Source organism: Capsicum annuum, chromosome 4, assembly GCF_002878395.1.
Source record: "Capsicum annuum cultivar UCD-10X-F1 chromosome 4, UCD10Xv1.1, whole genome shotgun sequence".
Taxonomy (NCBI): domain Eukaryota; kingdom Viridiplantae; phylum Streptophyta; class Magnoliopsida; order Solanales; family Solanaceae; genus Capsicum; species Capsicum annuum.
The window spans coordinates 1,871,887-1,895,278 of record NC_061114.1 but is presented as its reverse complement, the minus strand read 5'-3'; the positions used below and the strand labels follow the sequence as shown (position 1 = coordinate 1,895,278).

Sequence of the window (23,392 nt, the reverse complement as noted above, 5' to 3'; positions counted from 1 at the left end):
AGCAATTTCGTGTATAGTTTAAGATGGAAACAGTGCATGTTCTCAAATATTTTCTCATGAATAATACTTCCTCCGTTTTAAATTGATTGACCTATTCTGACTTGATACGAAATTCAAGAAAATAAGAGATAAGCATCCAATAATCCCTCGAACTATGGCCAAAGTTGGTAGACACACTCCAACTTTACAGGGTCCTATTACCCTCCTGAACTCAATTTTAGCGTATTTTTATCACCCTTTTATGATGTCGTGGCACCTTTATTACATAAAATAAGGTCCACGTCAAAGGTGCCACATCAGCTAAAAAGGTTGACAAAAGGTGTCACGTCAGCTAAAAAGGATGACAAAAATATGCTAAAGTTTAGTTCAGCGGGGTAATAAGATCCTTGTGAAGTTGGAGTGTGCCGTAGCAAATTTGGTAATAGTTCAGGAGTACTAGATGCTTTACTCCAAATAATACTTTCTCTGTTTTAAATTGATTGACCTGTGTTGACTTGGCACGGAGTTCAAGAAAATAAAGAAAACTTTTGAATCTTGTGGTTTTAAATTAAATATATGTCAAATATATCAAAACGTGATTTGATCTTGTGATCTTAAACAAGTCTATAATTAAGTACCATAACTAATATTCTTATAATTGGCTAAATATTTATTTTATTTTATGATTCAAATTCATTCATATAGGATGAAATGAGTTGTCAACATTAAAGCATAATAACTCAATGAAATTTCTTTGACTTTATTTTTTTTCCCTTAGTACACTTGAAGTAGCTTTTGCATTTAAATTACATTAAATAGTGGGACAGTTTCTTCCAAAAATATTTTTGAAAAAATTCATTTTTGAAAGTATTAATCTTTCTGTTTTTGGTTGTACAATGTTTTGATATCAAATAATTTCATAAAGCATTTCCTAATAAAAACGACTCCAACGGCATAGTTGAGTGGTTGTGATCGAGGTCAGTTGCCCATATTGTAGGAGACTTGGGATCGAATTCAGCCTCCGTCTATCGTCAGTCATGAACTCGTCGTATGAGGTTGCCTAGTGCAGTTTACATCTCCTATACGATTTGCGAGCTATTGCACGATCGAACTCGAATTCGAGTCATTGGTCATATTGAGTACTTTTACACAGGGGTGGAGTCACCTTTGAACCCCCTTCAGTTAGTTCGTATGTTTATTTCTGAACCCTCTTAATAAAACTTTCGACTCTGTAACTGCTTTTACAGATAGAAAGTTAGCTAGATGCATTAAATTTCACGTGTACATGTTGTGGGTGAGATTTTATATAGTGACACAAAGATCCACTTTATTTTTCTTTCCATTTCTTGAACATGAATGCATTAAATTGAATTAAAACTTTTATACTATTTTTGTTTTTTTAGTTGTCATAGTTTTTTTTAGAGCTAAACGATATAATTTTTTTTTTTTTGGCAATAAACTGTAAATTATTACCATACCCATCAAAATTTATACATAGCAAGGAGCATCAAGATCTATATTTTAAGATGTATTTTTAATCCGTTATTAAAAAAAGAAAATTATAATTTACAGTACTTAATTTTCATATAATTTTTAAATATCTAAATTTTAATTTTAAAGTATTGAATTAATCTAACCTAATTCAGCTCTTAAAAATTAGTCAAATTGACTCACGGAAAATGAAACATAACAACTAAAATGAAACGGAAAAAGTATAATGATAATGTAAATAATATTTAGAAAAAGGACCAAAAATACCTCCGAGCTTTTGAAATAATATGTAAATATCGTTGTTCATCCTTTATCGTCGTACTTTTGGATGTATATACCCTTTTTCTTTTTTGGTTTCCCATCCCGTGTTCGGTGTCCGCATTAGAGCCCCGACTAATCTGGATCACGCGTTGCAGTGCCCATTAAGGTGGCAGCGCTCCCAACAGAGTTTTCTCCATACCCAGGTCGAGAATGTATATACCCTTTAAGTTAGCCGGAGAGACGCTAGATAGTGAGATTTTGTAAATATTTTTTTATAAATGATAGATAGTATATATAACATGATACATTACACTCTTAAGTTTTTACAAGATTGCATGGGCATGCATGGGACTAGGATAAGATTGGACAAAATTAAAGTTAATAATTATATATAATTATTATATATAACTATAAATAAGAGAAAATGCTCTTTTTTCATCCTGAACTATACACGAAATTGTTGAGATACACCCGAACTTTAGGAGGGTCCTATTACCCCCTGGATTAATTAAAATCGTATTTTTGTCAACCTTAGTGCCTACGTTGCACATACGTGTGCCTACGTGGACATTCAGTGTGTTGATTCACTGATGTGCCACTTAGGCACTAAGGTCGCCAAAAATATGATTCTAATTAGTCCAGGAAGGTAATTGGACCCTCCTAAAATTCGGGTATATCTCAGCAATTTCGTGTATAGTTCAGAACTGAAACAGAGTATTTTCTCTAAAATTACCAAATATTTTTTTCTAGATTGTCTAAAGAAACTAGTCACATGAAGGGGGTTAATGCAAAAAATGAAACTTTTTGAATTGATCATGAATAGGGCTGGGCACTTTTGATACGGTGTCCATTTTTATGTAATAAAGGCGTCATGTCAGTATAAAAAGGTGACAAATATACGCTAAAAATTGAGTTTGGGGGGGGGGGGGGGGGGGGGGGGACGATATAATAGGACCCTTGTGAAGTTGGAATGTGTCGGAGCAAAATTGGCCATAATTCGAGGGGGTACTAGATGCTTATCTCTAAAATTAGAGAAAAAAAGTTTGAAATATACCTAAACTTTGGGAAATTTGTTATAACACGCCACAATTTTATAGGGGTCGTATGACCCCCTAGATTAAGTTTTCCCATATTTCTGTGGCATATGTTTGCCGGCTGGACTACTGTATGAATACAAACACTGAGCGTGTAAGGGACTGAAGTGGTCGAGCTAAGCAATTGTAATTTTGGAAATTGTAATTTATAGTCAAATAAAATAGTCTCAGCCTTGGAGTAACTGGTAAAGTTGCTGTCATATGACCAGGAGGTCACGGGTTCAAGCCTTGGAAACAGCCTCTGGCATAAATGCAAAGTAACGGTGCATATGATACTCCCTTGTAGTGGGGCCCTTCTCCGGACACCACACATAGCGGTAGTTTTAGTGCACCGGACTTCCCTTTTTTTTAGTCAAATAAAACTATAAAGTGGCTATTTGTGAAATTTTATCTATATGAATTTGCTCCTATTTGGACTTCAATGTAAGTTGTTTTGGGCTAATTGAACCTCATCTTCTGATTTAAGATGGCTATGGGCTATTGGGCCATTAATCAAATTTTGGCTGAAATTTTCTGTGCTAGTAGTAGTGACTTTGACTTTTGACTTTGTCTAATGTGAGATTTTTCTACGCGAATTCGAATTTAATGAGAGACCCTAATACGAATATCAGACACCGAGAGAAATCAAAGATGAATTCCTCTAGTGTTTAACGTTCCATAACATGACAATTACTATTTATAAATTGGGAAAAAATACAACACACTGTAACATAGTTTCAAAAAGCCTTGAGATGAACACGACGTTTAAAGTCTACCACCAAAGGTTCAATCAGAGTTCTCGTGTTTGAATTTCTGTTAATGAAGTTATCATCTTCGATAGAAACGTTACTCCCCAAAATAGTCCTTTTCTGCGTAAATCCAAGTTGATCGAACACTAAAACAGGTATCAGACATCGAAAGAAAAATCGAAAAAAAAATAACTCTAAAATATTCAAAACGGTGCGGAGGCCAGTGACAGAGCCACCTTTTCTTCAAGGGGGTTAATGTGAACCCCCTTCGACGGAAAATTATACTGTTTTATACTATTTTTATATGGTTAAAAATATTTTTTATCCATATATTGTAGATGTTGAACCCCTTCGACTAGTTTGTATATATACTTCTGAACTTGCTCAGTAAAAATTCTGACTCCGCCACTGATGATGAAGAGAAATTAGAATTCAAATATTCTTTATGCTATTAATTAATGGTCAATGATTGAAGAAGAAAATGAATTAGTCCATCATTTTCACATAAACCAATTATTGCATCAATGTAACTTGTAGTTATTCTCTTTGAATATTTACAAATGTCAATTCAACATATCTTATCATTTCAAAACTCCTACCAAACATGCAAAATTTTGTGATTAAGCCATTTTTAGCTTAATGATATACTATTCTTTTAACCTAGTCATCATGAAAAACTAGATAAGATATAGAAACTTATGGCTACAAGAAAATCTATATATTTATCTTTTTGAAATAGAATTTTACAAAAAAAAAAGTATCACATAAAATGAGATCGAGAACTTGTCGTGCGTCTTTTAAAAATAAAACGTAAAAACTATCTTCGATAAGGGGTTCGGCCGATTAGTAAAAACTGAAATACAACATTAATAGGAGTAAAGCATCTAGTACCCTCTGAACTATGACCAAATTTGCTATGACACACTCAAACTTTACAAGGGTCATATTACCCCCTCACCCCCCCCCCTTCCCTCCGAACTAAATTTTAGCGTATTTTGTCATTGTTTTTATTTGACGTGGCACCTTTTGTTAATCTTTTAAGATGACATGGTACCTTTGATGTGGATCCCATTTTATTTAATAAAGATACCACATCAGCACAAAAGGATGACAAAAGTTCACTAAAATTGAGTTCGGGAGGAGGGGGGGGAGGGGAGGGGAGGGGAGGTTACTGGATGCTTATCTCACAATAATAACATACAAACTCGATGTAATTTCAAAAGCTGGATTTCAGAAGGTTAGGTTGTACGCGGACCTTACCTTGCCTTTAATTTGTGGGATAAAAAGGTTATTTTTCAATAGACTCTCGGCGGACCTTACCTTACGTTTGTGGAACAGAAAGATTGTTTTCAATAAAATCTGGACTCAAAAACAATATTTCTCAAAATAGAATCGCAAGAAATATGACAGCAAAATAGCAAGATAATCATAAGCAAGGTAGTTATTTAATTTTTGAAAAACATTTAGACATAGAGTGTAGTAAGGGGAATGAATGACCAATATGCCTTTGTAAATCAAAGTTCTAGGACAAATTACTCAATTAATTCCTTTGTACTATAGTCTACCTTATTATATTTTAATTCCCATTTGGAATATTGTTAACTCCCTTCTTGTACACTTCAATCATCATGTTCAAGTTTATGAATTCTTAAATTATTACAATTTTGTCATTGTGTGTCTTTTAATTCATAGATTGATCTTATTTCGAGACGCGAATTCAGGATTTAAAATTTTATATAATGTTATCGCATTAGATGAATGATTGATTGCTTGGACGATCTCATGGGTTAGAATTTATGTTTAATTAATAATGTTTATTTTCTAATATGCTATTAAAGCCAGGTTTCATTGAAGATTCCTCTCAGCATATGGCATGTGACGTCGCTGTCTCTTTATATAATCTTGGACGATCCGATGAGTTAGAATTTATATTTTATTAATAATGTTTATTTTTTCATATGATATTAAAGTCAGGTTCATCAAAGATTCCTCTCAGCATATGGCATGTGACGTCGCTGTCTCTTTATATAATCTTGGACGATCCGATGAGTTAGAATTTATGTTTTATTAATAATGTTTATTTTCTCATATGATATTAAAGTCAGGTTCGTTGAAGATTCCTCTCAGCATATGACATGTGACATCAAAAATTCCTCTCAGCATATGGCATGTGACGTCGTTGTCTCTTTATATAATCTTGGACGATCCGATGAGTTAGAATTTATATTTGATTAATGCTTATTTTCTAATATGATATTAAAGTCAGGTTCATCGAATATTTCTCCCAGCGTATGGCGTACGACCTCACAATTACTGACTTATCGCGCTTATTATTATTTGTCGATAATTGTGTGGGGCCCACAAATTGGACCGTCCGATTCGCCTAATTGGGTGGGGTAGCTTCAAATCAACGGCTCGAATCAAATCATAAGCTAGATAAGGGTGTTTTTTTTAGCCTAATTGTGAAGTATAAGTTATTTATTTGCTACGTTGCTCTTACTTTTGTTTTAGGTTTCTCTTATAATTTTAATTATTAGTTAGAGTCGTTATTCTAAAATTTAGAATTCATAAAACTTAAATTTTTTGTTTCGTCTCTACTTTGTACTGTGTAATTAATTTTATGCTTGTACGTTTTCATATTTAAATGTCTTTCGAAAATAATTTTTCTACTTCAACTCTAAGGTCAGGGGCAAACCTAACTAAGTTTAAATATGTGGTGCTTTGGCGCTCGTCAAATCCGACGCAAAATAAATATAATTTTGTAAAAAGTGTACAAAAATTGGGATAAAATGATAAAATACACTTATTAAATCCAGAAAATAGCTGGGTGTTTTGATTTTCACGCGGAACCTTAAAACTTTCGGTGTCAGTATGATTGTTCAAACACACACACACAGAGCCCAGCACCCATGGACCGTAAATCCTGGAATCACCGCTGTCTAAGGTAGTGATATATAGACTTCGTATATTTTATCCTTCCCAGAATCAACTTTATGAGAATATTCTGAATATACTATTGTTTTTATACACTTTTAAATTAATCAAAATAACGTCGTTTTTAACTTGTACAACATTAATCACCTCTACCATATAACAACCTCCATCGTCAGCCCCACCATTATCAATCGCCACCACTACTTTTTGATTAGTGTGACTCATTAGATAAATCGTCTTTACGAAAAAAAAATGGTATTTGTGTTGCTAATTAAAACATATACGTATAAAATTAATACCTTATGTTACGTATAAATTTAAAATTTGTAAAGTTCAAATCTATTATGAATATATTATACATATCCCATAAGATTTGTTCATAAAGAAGCATGATTACATTTGTATGAGCTGGTTCCTTCACTATCAAGTAACATTAATTAATTTTGCACATAAATTAAACTATATTATATATGAAAATAAATTACCAATATTTTTAAAATTTGTAACATTCATTAAATATATGGTCAATTAGTTAATGTACAAAGCAAAACTATATATTCACACAAACCAATAGACGTGAGTTTCAAGTAACAATTTCGTCTTATTTTGGATTTACACCTTGGCATGCTGGGACCACACTCAACCCCCCCCCCCCCCCACCCCCACCGTGCGATGGCAGAGGCAGGGTTCATTCATATCTTCTTCGATGAAAAAATATATTATTTTATATTATTAAAATTATATTTTATATATTTATACTAGATATCGAATGCCTTTCGACTAGCAAGTTCATGTGCTTATTCAGATTTATGAAAATTTTGGCTCCGTTACTACTTACCCCACCCCCACCCCCACCCCCACCCCATGGACAGAACCAACTTAGAGTCAGGGGTTCATCCAAACCTTCTTCGGAGAAAAAATATTATTTTATGTGATTAAAATTATATTTTATGTATATATAGGAGATATCGAACTCCCTTCGACCAACAAGTTCATGTGTTATTTATTTAGATTTATAAAAATTGTGGCTCCGTTACTGCTTCCCCCACCCCCACCCCCACCCCCACCCCAACTTCTTAAAATATATTTCTTATGTAGGGTTAAAATTATTATTTATGTATGTATATACTAGATATCAAACTTCGTTCGACTAATAAGTTTATGTATTACTTATCTGTTACTGCTTACCCCACCTCCACCCCCACCCCACCCCAACTTCAAAAAGTTTACTCAATCATTCACTATATATTCCCTATAAATTCCTATCATTTCCCCCCCAACTTATCCAATTCCCTCATTTTCCTTTCTACAAATACATACTCTTATACTTCTTTTTTCTGTATCTCATGGAGGAATTTCAAGAATCTGAAGTTGTTTTTCAAGAAAATATCGAAAATGAAGAAAATGACCGCGACTATGATGAATTTCAAAATAGCGACTCCGCGAATTTGCAAAGTAGAAAGAGGTCGAAGCGAATTTCAAATTCCCTCCCAATTAATATTCCAGAGAATTTATCAAGACATAATTCATGTTTCAAGCACGTGAAAAATGAAATAGATTTCTCGGAAGACGGGGAAATTATTCCGCCACATGTCATCACCAGCACGAGAATCGATAGAAAAATGATGTCATTTTCCATTTGTAGTGGATATGGAAGGACACTTAAAGGAAGAGATTTGAGTCAAGTAAGAAATTCAATTCTTAGAATGACTGGTTTTCTCGAAACGTAAGAGTTTAGAGTTTAATATAGAGAAAAAAAAAATATTTTTAATTTTTTTTCTTTTTGAGTTCCAATTATGGAGTCTCATTAGTTTCCATTCATAATTGTAATAGAGAAAATACAAAGAATTCAAAAGAAAAAAAAAAAAAAACATTATTTCAATTACTTAGAAAATTTCAATAAAGTTTGATGGAAACACATTATAAGTTATGAGTTTAGTCGAAATTAATAGCTTTGTTTCAAATTATGTATGTATATATTGAGAAATATTTATTAAATATATCGTGTTCATATTATATAATAGAAATGGTCAATGAATTTAGTAGCATTATAAATTCATAAAAGTTTGAATTTTGAATTCGTCTCTGTATGATATATATTCAAGTGGAAGTTGAACGCATTGCACGATATGATTTTTGATCGCTAGTAGACCTCAATTCAGATGAAATTCTGATCATCTATTAGAGGAAAAAAAAAAAAAAGAACGAATGAATCTTATAATACTTTCAAAGTTCTTTTTTTATTATATTTTTCTCGAAAATGAATGATTAGAAGCGTGAAAGAACAATGTAAAGAAGTCGGTAAAATAATCTCGTAATTTCTTTGAAGAATGTTGTGATAAAACTTCGTTTGCAATAAATGCGAATTGAAGGACATGATCCGTTGTGAATTTTTAATTAAATATTTCATCAAAAAAATAATTTCGAACTCATTTATATGATATTCATTCTCGTTCAGCTCTTAAAATCATATATTTTAATATATGGTCTATCAAGATTGAAATAAAATAATGTTAAAAAAAATAAATTAATTATTTCACATGAGTGCACATTGTGCCAGTGATGACAAACTGTTTATGTTTTTTTGTATTTTTTTTTTTTTTAATTTTTTGTCTAATTTAAGAAAAAGCCAAACACAAACAGCTAGGTTTAAAGGGGTAACATGACTTATGTTTCTTTTGGGAAAAAAAATGTAATAATTGTGAAATGTATATAAACCAAATAATTGAAATATACACATCAATACATTATATGTTAGTGTTTTTAACAATAATTTATACTTATTATTTAATACTAACAAAAGGAAAAAAAAAAATGAAAGACAACCCATCAGGAAGTTTGAATTATTGGGTTGTTTGTTTTTGTATAATCATTTAATATTCAAAAATTTTTAGTCTAATTAATTCAGATTCACAGTGCATAAACTTATAAAAAGAAGAATGATTCTTAATAAGAGTCTCGTCATTCCTAGGGCGCAAAATTAAAACCCCGAATTTATATATATATCATTGACATTTGATTCATATATAAAACCCAGTATTTTTGATGTTAAATATAAATTTAATCGTAAAAATTCACCAAAAGAATGATTTTAATAAGAGTCTCTTCATTCCTAGGGCGCGAAACCAAAACCTCGAATATATATATATATATATATATATATATATATCATTGACATTTGATTCATATATAAAACCTAGTATTTTCGATGTTAAGTATAAATCTAATCGTAAAAATTCAGTAAAAGTACAATTTTATAATAAATATAAATTTATAATTTAAAAATATAATGAGTATAATAATTAAAAATAATAATTTAAAGCTTGATTTATATAGTTTAAATCTTGAATTTGCTTCTATTTCTATAAACCATACACTAAATTAATTTAGATTTATCGAACTCAATGCGAGTACCAATCACCAGTGAGGAGAAAAATTATTTTAATTATGTGGAGGAAAATGACAAAAACTATAATTACCTCCAAATAAGTTTAATAATTTGTTAATTATTTCTTAATCATGAAGTTAATTTAGTCTTAAGAAAATGACTTAATCTGTGCTGGATGTTAGGAGGCCAAACAAGCTGAATGGATAAAGTCAAAAAAAGCTTATCCAAGAATTAAGCAAAATTAATAGGATAGATATATAGGGAGAATATTTTTTTTAATTTAAATGTAATATGAAATCTGACAAAAAAATAATTAATATGAATAAAATAAGGTTTAAATAATTAAATAGGGATCTGAAGTTTGTTTTTTAAGATTATTATTTTGAGATTATAAAATAACAAAAAGTCAAAAATAGTATGATTTGGATCTATAATTTAATATTTCAATATGAGTATCGAATACAGATGAAAAATTAAAATTTATTATATGAAAGTTTATTGATTATATTTTTTTTCATATACTTTACGGGTAGATAATTATTTTATCCTATATTTGGTTTGAGATATTATTTAGTCCTTAAATTATTTATTTATATGAAAAAAAGTTCGAAATATACCTAAATTTTAGTAAAATTTGATACACCTTAACTTTACGTGGGTCATCGATTATTTATTATCTTATTTCTATGACTTATATTTGCTCTCAGAGGCGGAATCAGGATTTCAATTAAGGGGGTTCAATATTCAAAGAAAACTTAGTTGAGGGTTCAACACCTACTATATAACCACATACAAAATAATTTTAATCATGTATAAAAGATATATTTTTTCGTCGAAAGGGGTTAATCACCCCAAGCTAACGAAAGGCTGGCTTCGCCCCTGGTTTCCCAGTTGAACCACTACGTGAATATACACACACTGAATGCATAAGAGTCTGAGGTGGTCTAAATATGATACAGAAATACGGTAATAAATAGTCGAGGGATTATAGATCCCACAATATTGAGGCAAGTTACGATAAATTTTGCCAAAATTTAAATATATTTTTAAGTTTTTTTCCTATTTATATCATAGTGACAAGATAAGTTATTTCGTATACAATATAATGAAATAACTAATCCCGAGATAACTCGTTCGATCTCAACAACTCCTAAACAATAATGATATAGACAGTCTCTCGTAATATAAATATTAGTGGTTGTTGTTATGACTCAAATCTGTATTGTATAGATTACACGTAGATAATTTTATATTTTATACTGATATAAAAATATTTCAATAATTAATTTATAAGATGCTGACAGCACTTATGATTATTCTAATTTATTTTTATTCTTTTTGAATGTGCTACATGTCAAACTTTAAAGTGAAAATACTTACGTATTTGTTGCTTTCTTTGATTGGCAACTCAAATTTCTTATTTGGACGTTATATTCCAACTTCCAAAGAAAATTATTTATTAATTTTTTATATTGACCAATTATATAAAACCATTTATTACAAAGAAAATCATATATATATAATATATATACAGTGGTGAAGTCAGAATTTTTAGTAAGGGGGTTCAGAAGTAAACATATAAAGTAGTCGAAGGGGATTCAACCAGTAGCGGAGCCACCTTTGCTCCGGGGGTTCATCCAAACCCCCTTAGACGGAGAATTATATTATTTTATTTTTACTATTTTTACATAGTTGAAAATATTTTTTATGCATATATAATAGAGTTGACCTCTCTTCGACTGGTTCGTATATATACTTCTGAACTCCTCAATGAGAATCCTGGCTCCGCCACTGGGTTCAACAGCTACTAAAGGGATATAAAAAATAATTTTAACCTTACTTAAACAGTGTGTATATATATATATAAAATGCATATTAATAATTATAAGCCTATATAATTAAATAAAACTTTTACCTAACAAGAATAAGACATTATTGATATTTTTTTTGGTTGCCATTTTGATAAGGAAGTGTGTTTACTTGGACATAATTTTGGTTTAGGACACTTGGAGCAATTTATGCCATAGAACTTCCAAATTAGAGAAAAAAACAAAGAAAAAAATTATTTTTTTTAAATAAAAAAGTTTCAAATCTCTATTTTTTAGTTTGAACATTTTTTTCCCCCTTTTTGTTATGAGATTTGAGTAAACTCTTATAAAAATATCAAACATGCGTTTATTTTACATTCTATTTTAGCAAAATAGAAAAATTTTGGAAGTTTCCTAGCTTCGTGGGCTTTATTTGCGTTATTTGAGATTTTGAGTCAAGGATCTTTCGAAAATAATTTTTCTATCTTCATGAAGTAAGGATAAGGTCTGCGTGTACTGTACCCATCCCGACTCTACCTGCGACTTTACACTAGGTATGTTGTTATCAGATGCGGACCTAGGCTGGTGCTCCGACACCCATTAAATTTGATGCAGAATATGTATAATTATACGAGCAATGTATAAAAATTGGTACAAGATGGAAAAAAACATCCGTGAAATCAAAAAGATAGTTGGATGCTTTGATTTCCATGCGGAGCCTTAAAAAGCTTTGGGTGTCAATATATGTGTTTGAACTTCTCGAGCACCCACGACTGTTAAATTCTGGATCCACCACTGATCGTTATCGTTATTGTTTTTTAGAATCCTAGGAAAATTCCACAGGTGCTACTCTTTCGATTCGTGTTGAATAAACACGCTCCCCTGCAATAGCTTGCAAATCCCATAAGAAATGTAAACCGTATTAGGCAAAGACGGTGCGACTAGGCTTTATTGAAAATGTATTAACATGAAAAATCGACCTCTGACTTTCTTTATAAGATATCACCTGTTACACCAACTCAGTCACGCTTACAAATATTGTTTTAAGATAAAGAATAATCCAATTTAATTATTTTAGCATATGGTATACTCATTGTCTAATAATAGATTAAATTAGGAAAGCAAACTACCTAATGAAGCAAATAGAAATTAAAATACACATGGGATTAGTTTGTTATTAATTTGAATAAATGATGAGTTCATATAAGAACTAATTGACCAAAACTCCAAACTAATGAAATTTGTTTTTGCATTATTTAAAATTGGAGGGAGGTGATTAGAAAGGATATGACGCGGTTGAAGTTTATCGAGGACGTCACTTTAGATATAGTGACGGATTCAGAATTTAGGGTTCGTGGGAGTTTAGAAGGTTTGGCGCATATATCGTTACCCGAAGCTTTAAGCTTTTGCATGAAAACCAAAGCACCGAGCTGTTATCTTCTTAGCTTAATGGGTGCTTTTCTCCTTCCTATACCGATATTTATATATTTTTTATATAATTATACCTAATTTGCGTTCGATTTAACGGGAGTCGGAGGGCCACAAATTAACACCTAGGTATGCCCCTGCTTAGATAGGCAGGTGTGGCGAACGCGAATTAGGATAGAATGTTAGGAAGTACGAGTGAGTCCATGTTAGTAGGTAGGAGTGTTATCCTTATTAGTAGTCGATGACGACCCAACTAGAGACCGCTTTAATCAGTGTCGGGTCAGATCGGTCCGGGTCCCTTATTGGGCCGGTGTAACCGGGTCGGGCCGGACGAAATCTGCCCAGTTGACAGTTTTAGTAGTAGTGTTACACTTATAGTTTCTTGTTCTTAATTCTTGTTGATATATGTTATTTCGACCAGATCGCTTGTTGTATCATTCTGTTGTAGTATTGTTCTGAAACTATCTGTTATTGTGTTACTCCTTATCGTCTTTTGTACCTCTGTTGTTACATCTTTTCCTAGATTGTATATTTTGTCTAAACTTTTTTCTTGAAAAATATTAGTGTTAACGATAAACATAACTACGAGATAAAATTGAGATGGTTAAAATCCTTTCATCCTTAATCAGTAATTTCGAATTTCAGTTCTAAAACATAAAAGAAACGGAAGTGTCGTAGAAATGAGCCTACCCGAGTAAAGAGTTATGGCATTTTTTCATGAGAGGCAGTAAGTCAACGCGATTGGGACGCGGCGCGCCGTCTCTCGACACGATAAGCGAATGCAATGTGCAAATTCAAATTTAATCGAATCCCAATATGAATACCGAACCTGAGCAACACAAAAAAGGGGACTTAACATTCTCCTTTTTCCATTTCGCACTCTTAATAAGAGATCTCAAGTTTGAGTTTCGATCTGGGAATAGAAAAAATTCGTTGGAAGCGTCGCCATCAAAAATAGATCCTACTATACATGAATTTAAATCTAATCAGACCTCATACGAATACTGAACACACACACAAAAAAAAAAAGATTAGCCTAAAAGTTGAACTAATAATATTTAGCTATATATCACTATCTTGATGTCACAATTAGGGCAGATTTAATCACTTAAAAAAATTAAATTAGCTATAAAGTTCATCATTAATACGTCGCTAAACAGCTTGTAGCTAACATAATTTTTCTATAATTTATCGCTAATTTGTCATTGTAAGGGATTATCGATGGATTTTATTATGGGCAAACATCATAAATGTCAACAGTTGGAACCTAATTACAGAAAATTTTGATATTTTGTAAAATTACTAAAAAATTTAATTTTGAATCTGCTGAGCTACATAATTAGCTTCCGCTACATCCAACGAAGATATATTTTTTTCTTTATAAAGATACATAATTAGCTCCCCATACATTTTTCTGATTTTGGATCTGTCGAGATATATAATACATCTGACGAAGATATATTTTTTCCTTTGTAAAGATACTTAATTAGCTTTCGATATATTTTTTCTGATTTTAGGTCTGTCGAGTACATAATTAGCTCCCGATATATTCAACGAAGATATATTTTTTCCTTTATAAAGAAACGATACATTTTTTTGATTTTGGGTCCGTCGAGATACATAATAAATCCAACGAAGATATACTTTTTCCTTTGTCAAGATACATAATTAGCTTTCAATATTTTTTTTTTATTTTAGGTCTGTCGAGATACATAATTAGCTCCTGATACATCTAATGAAGACACATAATTAATTGAGATTTCTGTAATTACTTTGTAAGGGTGAGGATTTGTATAAATATGATAAGTTAAGATGTATATTTATGCTATTTTGCTACAAAATTTATCCGACGCTAGTTACTAAGTTTTTAGTAGTCAATGTTTTGACATTTGATGTATTTGAACTCAATATTTTCGATGTAGAATTCAGAAATTCTACGTAAAACTCACAAAAAGATATTATATCTGAATGCATAATTTAGAAGTACAATGATTTCAGAAATAAAATCCTTAACAAATAGTTACGGGTTCTGGTGGGATAATTGAAATTCCTCTGAACTTAACCAAAGGTCGCGCCTCCTTCAGAAATAGGCATGTAATTAGTGGCGGATTCAGAATTTTTACTGAGATGATTCAAAATCGAAAGAATTAAACACACTAAACTAGCTAAATGAAGTTCAACATCTACTAAATATACATAAAAAAAAAAAAAAAAAAAGAGTAAATGTACTGTTTCCACCCTAAATTATACATGAAATTGCTAAGACACACCCGAACTTAAAGGGGGTCCTATTATCCCCTGAACTAATTAAAATCGTATTTTTGACAACCTTAAATACCTGCGTGGCATCAGGTTTATCAATGTTTTGACATCGGGTTTATCAATTTTAATATTATCGACGCAGAGCGTAGAATGTTATTCGAAAACTCATAAAAAGATATATTATTCAAATTCTAGTTATCAAAGTATGATAAATTCAGTGATAAAAATCTTAAAAATCAAATACGTTAGGTTAAAATCTTGAATCCGCCTCGAGGCTCCATCTCTAAAATATCAATAAAGAAAAGAAGAGAATAAGTTAATTTGTTAGTCAAACGAAAAGTATTTTTAATAATTTAGATAGCAACACTTTAGAATTACGTATTAAATCAATTATGATTATGACATCTTTAATATAATTGCTTAAATAATTATTAGGGTATAATTAACTATTTAAAGTTTCCATGAACTAATTTAAGAAGCATGATCAGATTAACTACATATTAAATCAAGTAATTTGTTTTTACTACTTATAATAAATAGATTTTGTAACAACTCTAATTTCTCAACACAAACACTTAGTTATATTATATAGTATCCCTGAATTATGATCAAATTTGCTACGACATACTCCAACTTCACGGGGGCCCTATTACCCCCGAACTCAATTGTAGCGTATTTTTGTCATCCTTTTGTGTTGACGTGACACCTTTCGTCAATCTTTTTAGTTGACGTGATATCTTTGACGTGGACCTCATTTGCGAAAATCGAGTTCAGGAGGGTAATAGGACCCCTATGAAGTTGGAGTGTGTCGTAGCAACTTTGGTCATAGTTCGAGGGGGTACTGGATGCTTATCTCATTTGCGTAACTAGTTTAATAGGTAACTGGCCCTTTTTAACGTGCTAACTTTTTTTTAAGCCGGATTCCGAAGGAAAACCGCTCTATTGTTTGGCTGTAAGCCTGTAACTTCACCTTAGACCCAAGTCCATCGTTTAGTGTGATATTACTTGTTTGGTCTACGAAGCCATAGTGGGTTCATAACGGAGTTTGTTTTAGGTAGTTGATTGAAAATAGTTAATACGCATCAACTGAATTTAATGACTTAAATGTCCATAGAACTATTTACGAAAAGATGTAAATTGAAAAATATTTTTACATAAAAATTATCAATGTGAAGGGGAGCCTTGGAGTAACTGGTAAAGTTGTTGTCATGTGTCCAGGAGGTCACGGGTTCAAGCCTTGGAAATAACCTCTGGCAGAAATGTTAGGTAAGACTGCGTACGATACACCCTTGTGGTGGGGCCCTTCCCCGAATACCTTGCATAACGATAGCTTTAGTGCACCGGGCTGTTCTTTTAAAAAATTATCAATATGTATTGAGTAAAGATCCTCGAAGATAGCAAAACGAAGCAAGAACAACCTCTTGCAAGAAAGTATCGTGTAACGAGCCACACACTCGCCTTGGTATCTCGGAAGAGATACTTCACAAAGGAAAAGCCCTCGAAGGACAAAGATGACGTGAAAGAAAAGGACAAGAGATAGAGGCATCAAAATTCATCAGAGGCGCAGACGCGTATTGTATCAGCCCCACATGGGCTGACACCTATAACTGATAAGACACTTGGCATCACGTTACTGATGACAGTACTATTGGGGCCCTCTAAGGAAACCCTTTCCACACAGTTACTAGCTCGTCGTTATACCTTATAAATACGATTTTCTCTTCATTTGTAAACCATCTGAAATCAGACTCGAAGCAATCTATCTCTCCTTTACTCTTATTCGTGCATTCAAGCTCTCGCCGTAATTTAAAATTTCACTCCATTAATTTATTTATTGTATTTGTTTTACTGAAAATGTTTTATTTCCATCCTAAATTATACACGAAATTGTTGAGACACATCCGAACTTTAGAAGGTCCTATTACCCTGCATTAATTAAAATCGTATTTTTGACAACCTTAGTACTTACTTAACATATCAGTGAATCAGCACACCAAAGGTCTACATAGGCACACGAATGTGCCATAAATAATGAAGACCACTTTTAGCATTTTACGCTTTATTTTCTTTACATAAATAATGAATTCACTAGTAAACCGACATAATTAACAAGGTTAGATTTAACTCACATGCTCTTAATCTCATATATAAATTTAACTGTACAGTTTTTAGGGTAAACACAATGCTAAAAGGAAAAAAATTAACATATCATCGTGAATTTATTTATCACAAACTTAACTTATTCATAACTTATTATATTTTAAATTTATATTTTATATTATGGTAGATGTGATTTCTTCCAATTTCTTTCACCCCAATTTATTAAATGTAAAATGAATAATATTTAATTGAATGAATTACATATAAATTATATCATTATAATCATATTGGCCCCACTAAGATTATACAAAGATTTGGATGCCAAACATATATTATGGTAGGCATTAATGTTCCTACTAAATTTAATTTCAATTTTAATTTTAATTAATATTTTATATCTTAAATTATATCATATAACCATATCCCTCTGCTTACTTGTATTTGTTAGTATTTCAAAAATAGATTTTCATTTTTACCTGTAATTTTTAACGTATATAAAAAAAAAAATATCCTGTTTTACCCGCAATACTAATCACTTATTTCGCAAGAACTAAAACTATATATGTTAGTATGTGTATTGTGAATAAAATACTTAAATGAGTAAAGTATCTAGTACCCTGAACTATGACCAAATTTGTTACGATAAATTCTAACTTCACAGGGATCCTATTACCCCTAAACTCAATTTTAGTATATTTTTGCCACCCTTTTTAGCTGATGTGACACCTTTTTAGCTAATGTGACACTTTTGACGTGAGCGCCATTTTTATGTAATAAAGGTGTCATGTCAACACAAAAGGGCGACAAAAATACGCTGGAATTGAGTTTAGGGGTAATAAGATCCATGTGAAGTTGGAGTGTGTCGTAATAATTTTGATCATAGTTTGAGGGAGATCTTCTGTTAAATGGCCTTTTCAAGTCTTCTTTTTAATTAAATAGACTAAGATCTATTATTTGTCCGACCAATATATAGATAGATCAATTATCGATCCGACAAATTAATTATCGATCCGACCTATATATGGACAGATCGATTATCAATCTGACAGATCAATTATCGATCCGACTTATATATGGACAGATTGATTATAAATTCTACAGATGAGAAAATAGAAATAGGTCATTTTGGTAATTGAAAACTTGAAGGCGTAATAGTCAAATTTTCGCAGTAGGCCATTTTGTTAATTGAAAACTTGAAGAAGCTTAATAGCCAAATTCTCTACTTATATTAATCATTATATTTTAAGGATCGTACAAAGTTCAAAGTGGACAGGTAAAAATAAACGACCGGTAACAAGAAGACAATGTCACATATAAGGGAAACATAATAATAATAATAAGCAAAAAAATATATATATATGAATATAGGTCCCACTAATGGTGTTGACAACTGTTGATTTACATAATTTGGTTGTCCATTTCTTAAAATATTTCCCAATCTTAGCTGTCTTAATAATTAAAAAACATATATATAGAGAGAGAGAGAAAAAATTATTACAATTTTTTTTTTTTAAAAGTTTGCTTATAACGATATGTTAATTTTCAAAAACTGATTTGAACAAAAATGGAAAAGTCTACAATATCAGGTGGTTTGTTTTCAACTTATTCAATTTTCAGTAATGCTGCTGGAGTTGCTGGTAAGTCTTTTTTTCTGTATTTTATTACTGGCTCGACTAATTTAGATTCGTGTTATGTAAGTATGTCATGTCAAGAATATTTGTATTCTCGGAACTCGAACTTGAGACGTTTGAATAGTTGGTAGTTGTTGTTTTGGTCTTCTAAGACAATGTTCGTGATCACTGACTTGATTAATCCAGATTCGTATTGCGTAGGCGTAGTTTTAAGCATGAAGTGTTTCATACTAGAAATTTGTTTGTTCTCGAGACATCTAATTAAGACTCGACTAATTTCATCCATGCCAACATATTAGTTGGTAGTTGATTTTCTTGGTCTTTTACGCCAATGTTCGTGATCACTGGCTCGATTAATCCAGATTCATATCGTGTAGGCGTATTTTTAAGCATGAAGTGTTTCATACTAGAATTTCTTTTGTTTCCGAGACATCTAATTAAGAGCGAAGGAATTTCATCTATGCCACCATATTAGTTGGTAGTTGTTTTTTGTTTTTTTAAGCCAATGTTCGTGAACATTGGCTCGAATAATCCAGATTCGTATCGTGTATAGCTTATTTTTAAGCATGAAAGTGTTTCACATTAGAAATTTTTTGGTTCCCGAGACTTCTAATTAAGAGTGAAGTAATTTCATCTATGCCAACATATTAGTTGTTAGTTGTTTTTTTTGGTCTTTTAAGCCAATGTTCGTGATTACTGGCTTGATTAATCCACATTCGTATCGTAAGCATCTTGTTAAGGAGGAAATTATTTTATACTAGAAATATTTTTGTTCTCGAGACATCTAATTAAGAGTGGAAGAATTCCATCCATGCCACCATATTAAGTGGTAGTTGTTTTTTGGTCTTTTAGACCAATGTTCGTAGTGATCACTGGCTCGATTAATTCAGATTCATATTGTGTAAGCTTATTTTTAAGCATGAAGTGTTTCATACCAGAATTTTTTTTCTTGAGACATCTAATTAAGAGCGGATATATTACATCTATGCCACCATATTAGTTGGTAGTTGTTTTTTTGGTCTTTTAGGCTAATGTTCGTACTGATCACTGGCTCGATTAATTTAGATTCATATCGTGTAGGCTTATTTTTAAGCATGAAGTGTTTCATACTAGAATTTTTTTTCTCGAGACATCTAATTAAGAGTGGAGGAATGCTTTTAGGCCAATGTTCGCAGCTCGAATTCGAGATCTCTGATTAAAAATAACTTCTTCAATTTGGTTTATGCATATTGCAGGGAACCTATGTGCATTTGTTTTGTTTGTATCACCAATGTAAGTACCCTTAAATCATTCAAAAAAAAAAGCGTATATTAATACGTCGATAACATACATATACGTGTGTATACGTGTGTGTGTCTGTGTGTGCGCGCGCGTGTTTAAACTGATGTTTTACGTGTCGTTTTTCAGACCAACATTCAGAAGGATAATCAGGAGCAAATCAACAGAACAGTTTTCAGGGCTGCCTTATATATATGCTTTGTTGAATTGCTTAATATGTCTTTGGTATGGTACACCAATTATATCTCCTGGTATTATACTGGTTTTTACGGTTAATTCTGTTGGCGCGGTATTCCAGTTGGCGTATATACTCATCTTCATCGTATATGCAGAGCGAACGAAGAAGGTTAGTAGGCCGTTTTACTACCCGTTGAACTGTGTGATCATCTCGTCTGGAAGTTTTTGTTTACCTAGTTATGTCTTTGACAAGTCCCTCGTGTGCGAGATTGATTCTTTTTATCGCTCGAGCACGTGGAAGTTCTTTTTATTATAATGAGTGGCAGTGAGACTCGAACGTAGGATTTTTGCACGCTCTACCAAAAGTGGATCTCGAGTATTGATATATTCCATCAAGAGAAATGCGAGTGCTCTGACTACATGGGGAGTGGACCAAATCTTCCTCCTCATGTAGGAGCAGTGGCGGAACCAGTATTTAGGGATCGTGGTTGCTCGAAAGGCTCGAACACATATATTGACAGCCAAAACTTTAAGGTTCCGACTTCCGCCTGCAAACTAAAGCATCCAGCTATCTTACACGTTCAAGTGCTTTTCTAAACCTTAGACCAAATTCTATAGATTTTTATATAATTATACCTAGTCTGCGCCGAATTTAACAGGTGCCGGAGCACCAAAAGATTGGCTATAGGGCCGCCCCTGTGTAGGAGCGTATCTTGTTTCCAAAAATGAGTTGCAAATGAGTCAATTTGATCACCCCACATAATGATGTTTTTTGAATGCCTCGTTTGATATCATAGTGAATTGTGTGACCGTCTCATCTGAAAGCTTAAAGTCGTTTGATAGAACAGAACTCTATTTACTTAATTATATCTTCAACGTATGCTAATAAGAAAGCTTATACCATTACATGTTGAATGCAGTTGAAGATGTTAGGGCTGTTGCTTGGTGTTTTTGCTGCATTTGCTGCTGTGATTTCCATCAGCATCTGTCTATTTCAACCTCCAAATCGACAAACTTTTGTCGGATATTTGTCCGTGTTATCTCTCATTTCGATGTTTGCTTCTCCGTTGTTCATAATTGTAAGTCGATCAATGAGAACTACGCATGATCAAAGTGTTATTCATCGATATCATTAGCTCGATGAGACTAACACAGAATTTTGTTTTTGCAGAATTTGGTTATCAGAACAAGAAGTGTTGAGTACATGCCATTCTATCTGTCCCTTGCAACTTTTCTAATGAGCCTTTCTTTCTTTGCTTATGGAATGTTTAAGCAAGATGCATTTATCTATGTAAGTAATTTGAATCCCTTTGTTTATGTAGCTTTTTTTTCCTTATATGTTGCAGTTTTTGTTCCCCCTGCAAAGGTAGAAGTATGGTCTGAGTACATCCAACCCTTTCCAGATCCCACTTGTGAGATTACAGTTGGTATGTTGTTGTTATGTTGTAGTTTCTATTTCCCCCGCAAAGGTAGAAGTATGGTTTGCGTACATCCAACCCTTTCCAGACCCCACTTGTGAGATTACAGTCGGTATGTTTTTGTTGTTGTTATGTTGTAGTTTCTGTTTCCCCCGCAAAGGTAGAAATATGGTCTGCGTACATCCAACCCTTTCCACACCCTACTTGTGGGATTACAGTCGGTATGTTGTTGTTGTTGTTATGTTGTAGTTTTTGCTTCCCCCGCAAAGGTAGAAGTATGTTCTACGTACATCCAACCCTCTCCGGACCCCACTTGTGAGATTACAGTCGGTATATTGTTGTTGTTATGTTGTAGTTTTAGTTTCCCCTGGCAAAGATAGAAGTATGGTTTGCGTACATCCAACCCTCTCCAGACCCCATTTGTGAGGTTACAATCAGTATGTTGTTGTCGTTATATTGTAGTTTCGGTTTCCCTTTCAAACATTTGGGAAGTATCCCGAAGAATATGAAAGGGGGAATCTGGAGTAACGGTAAAGTTAGTTTCACGTGATCGATATGTCACGGGTTCACCGGCAATCAACAACTGATGCTTGCGTCTAGGTAGACAACCTACATTATAACCCTTGGAACTTGGAGTGCGACCCTTCCACCGATCCTGACCCTTCCACCGATCCTATCCTGCATGGCGCCAAATGTTTTGTGCACCGGACCGCCTATTTCCTTTTCTCGGCAAATATGAATTCCTCTTTCCCATTCGAGACAGATCCAAAATTTGAACTTTATGCGTTCGGGACTCTAGGATAGTGACCTCAACCGCTAATAATTGAATCCAAAATTTTAATATCATGTTCATATTTTGTGATTCTTTTAACACACATACAGGGTTTGAATCAAGGTCACTGGTTCGACCGAACCCACGCACTCCAAACCCCCACCCCCCCCCCCTGCCGCGTATAGAATTACATTTTGATCTCTATGAATCAGGTACCAAATGGTATAGGAGGAGTTCTCGGTGCCATACAACTAATCTTGTACTGGAGATACAGCAGACCTAATGAAGAGCCAACAAGACCTCTCCTGGAGTCCAACGCGTGAAAAAACTACATCCGAGCTGAAAATACTTACTTGCACCCAGTGTTTACATCAAACTACATAATTTGTATACAAGATGCATGTCTTGCATCAATAGAATTGGTGTAAACACCAGGCTTGTCTAGTCTTTTTTCCCATTGAAAAGTCATCCAAAAACTCTTTTTTCTGTTCTCATTCTTTTCGAATTTGGTATTGCATACAGTTGGTATAATGTCTCATCTGTGATTTGATGTGTGCTCAAACACATTCAAAGAGAGTTACTAATAGAATAGGCATGAATCCAAAACCGGACAATTTTACGCGATTAGAAAGTGCAAACACCA

General features: G+C 32.7%; 1 protein-coding gene across 1 annotated transcript; it reads left to right on the top strand.

Annotated features, from left to right (window-relative positions):
* Positions 1–18,962: 18,962 nt before the first annotated feature.
* LOC107868426 (bidirectional sugar transporter SWEET2a) lies at positions 18,963–23,277 on the top strand. The gene is made up of 6 exons (XM_016715112.2): positions 18,963–19,110; positions 20,340–20,376; positions 20,512–20,728; positions 21,480–21,638; positions 21,731–21,850; positions 22,962–23,277. The coding sequence occupies exons 1-6, from the start codon at positions 19,038–19,040 to the stop codon at positions 23,070–23,072; spliced, it is 717 nt and encodes a 238-aa protein (XP_016570598.1). The 5' UTR covers positions 18,963–19,037; the 3' UTR covers positions 23,073–23,277.
* Positions 23,278–23,392: the final 115 nt, after the last annotated feature.

Excerpts from the sequence above, each read along its gene's own strand:
- LOC107868426 (XM_016715112.2), top strand. The coding sequence starts at position 19,038 with ATGGAAAAGTCTACAATATCAGGTGGTTTGTTTTCAACTTATTCAATT. Across the intron at positions 20,377-20,511 it reads GTTTTGTTTGTATCACCAAT|ACCAACATTCAGAAGGATAA; the intron begins GTAAGTACCCTT and ends GTCGTTTTTCAG. Across the intron at positions 21,639-21,730 it reads CTTCTCCGTTGTTCATAATT|AATTTGGTTATCAGAACAAG; the intron begins GTAAGTCGATCA and ends TTGTTTTTGCAG.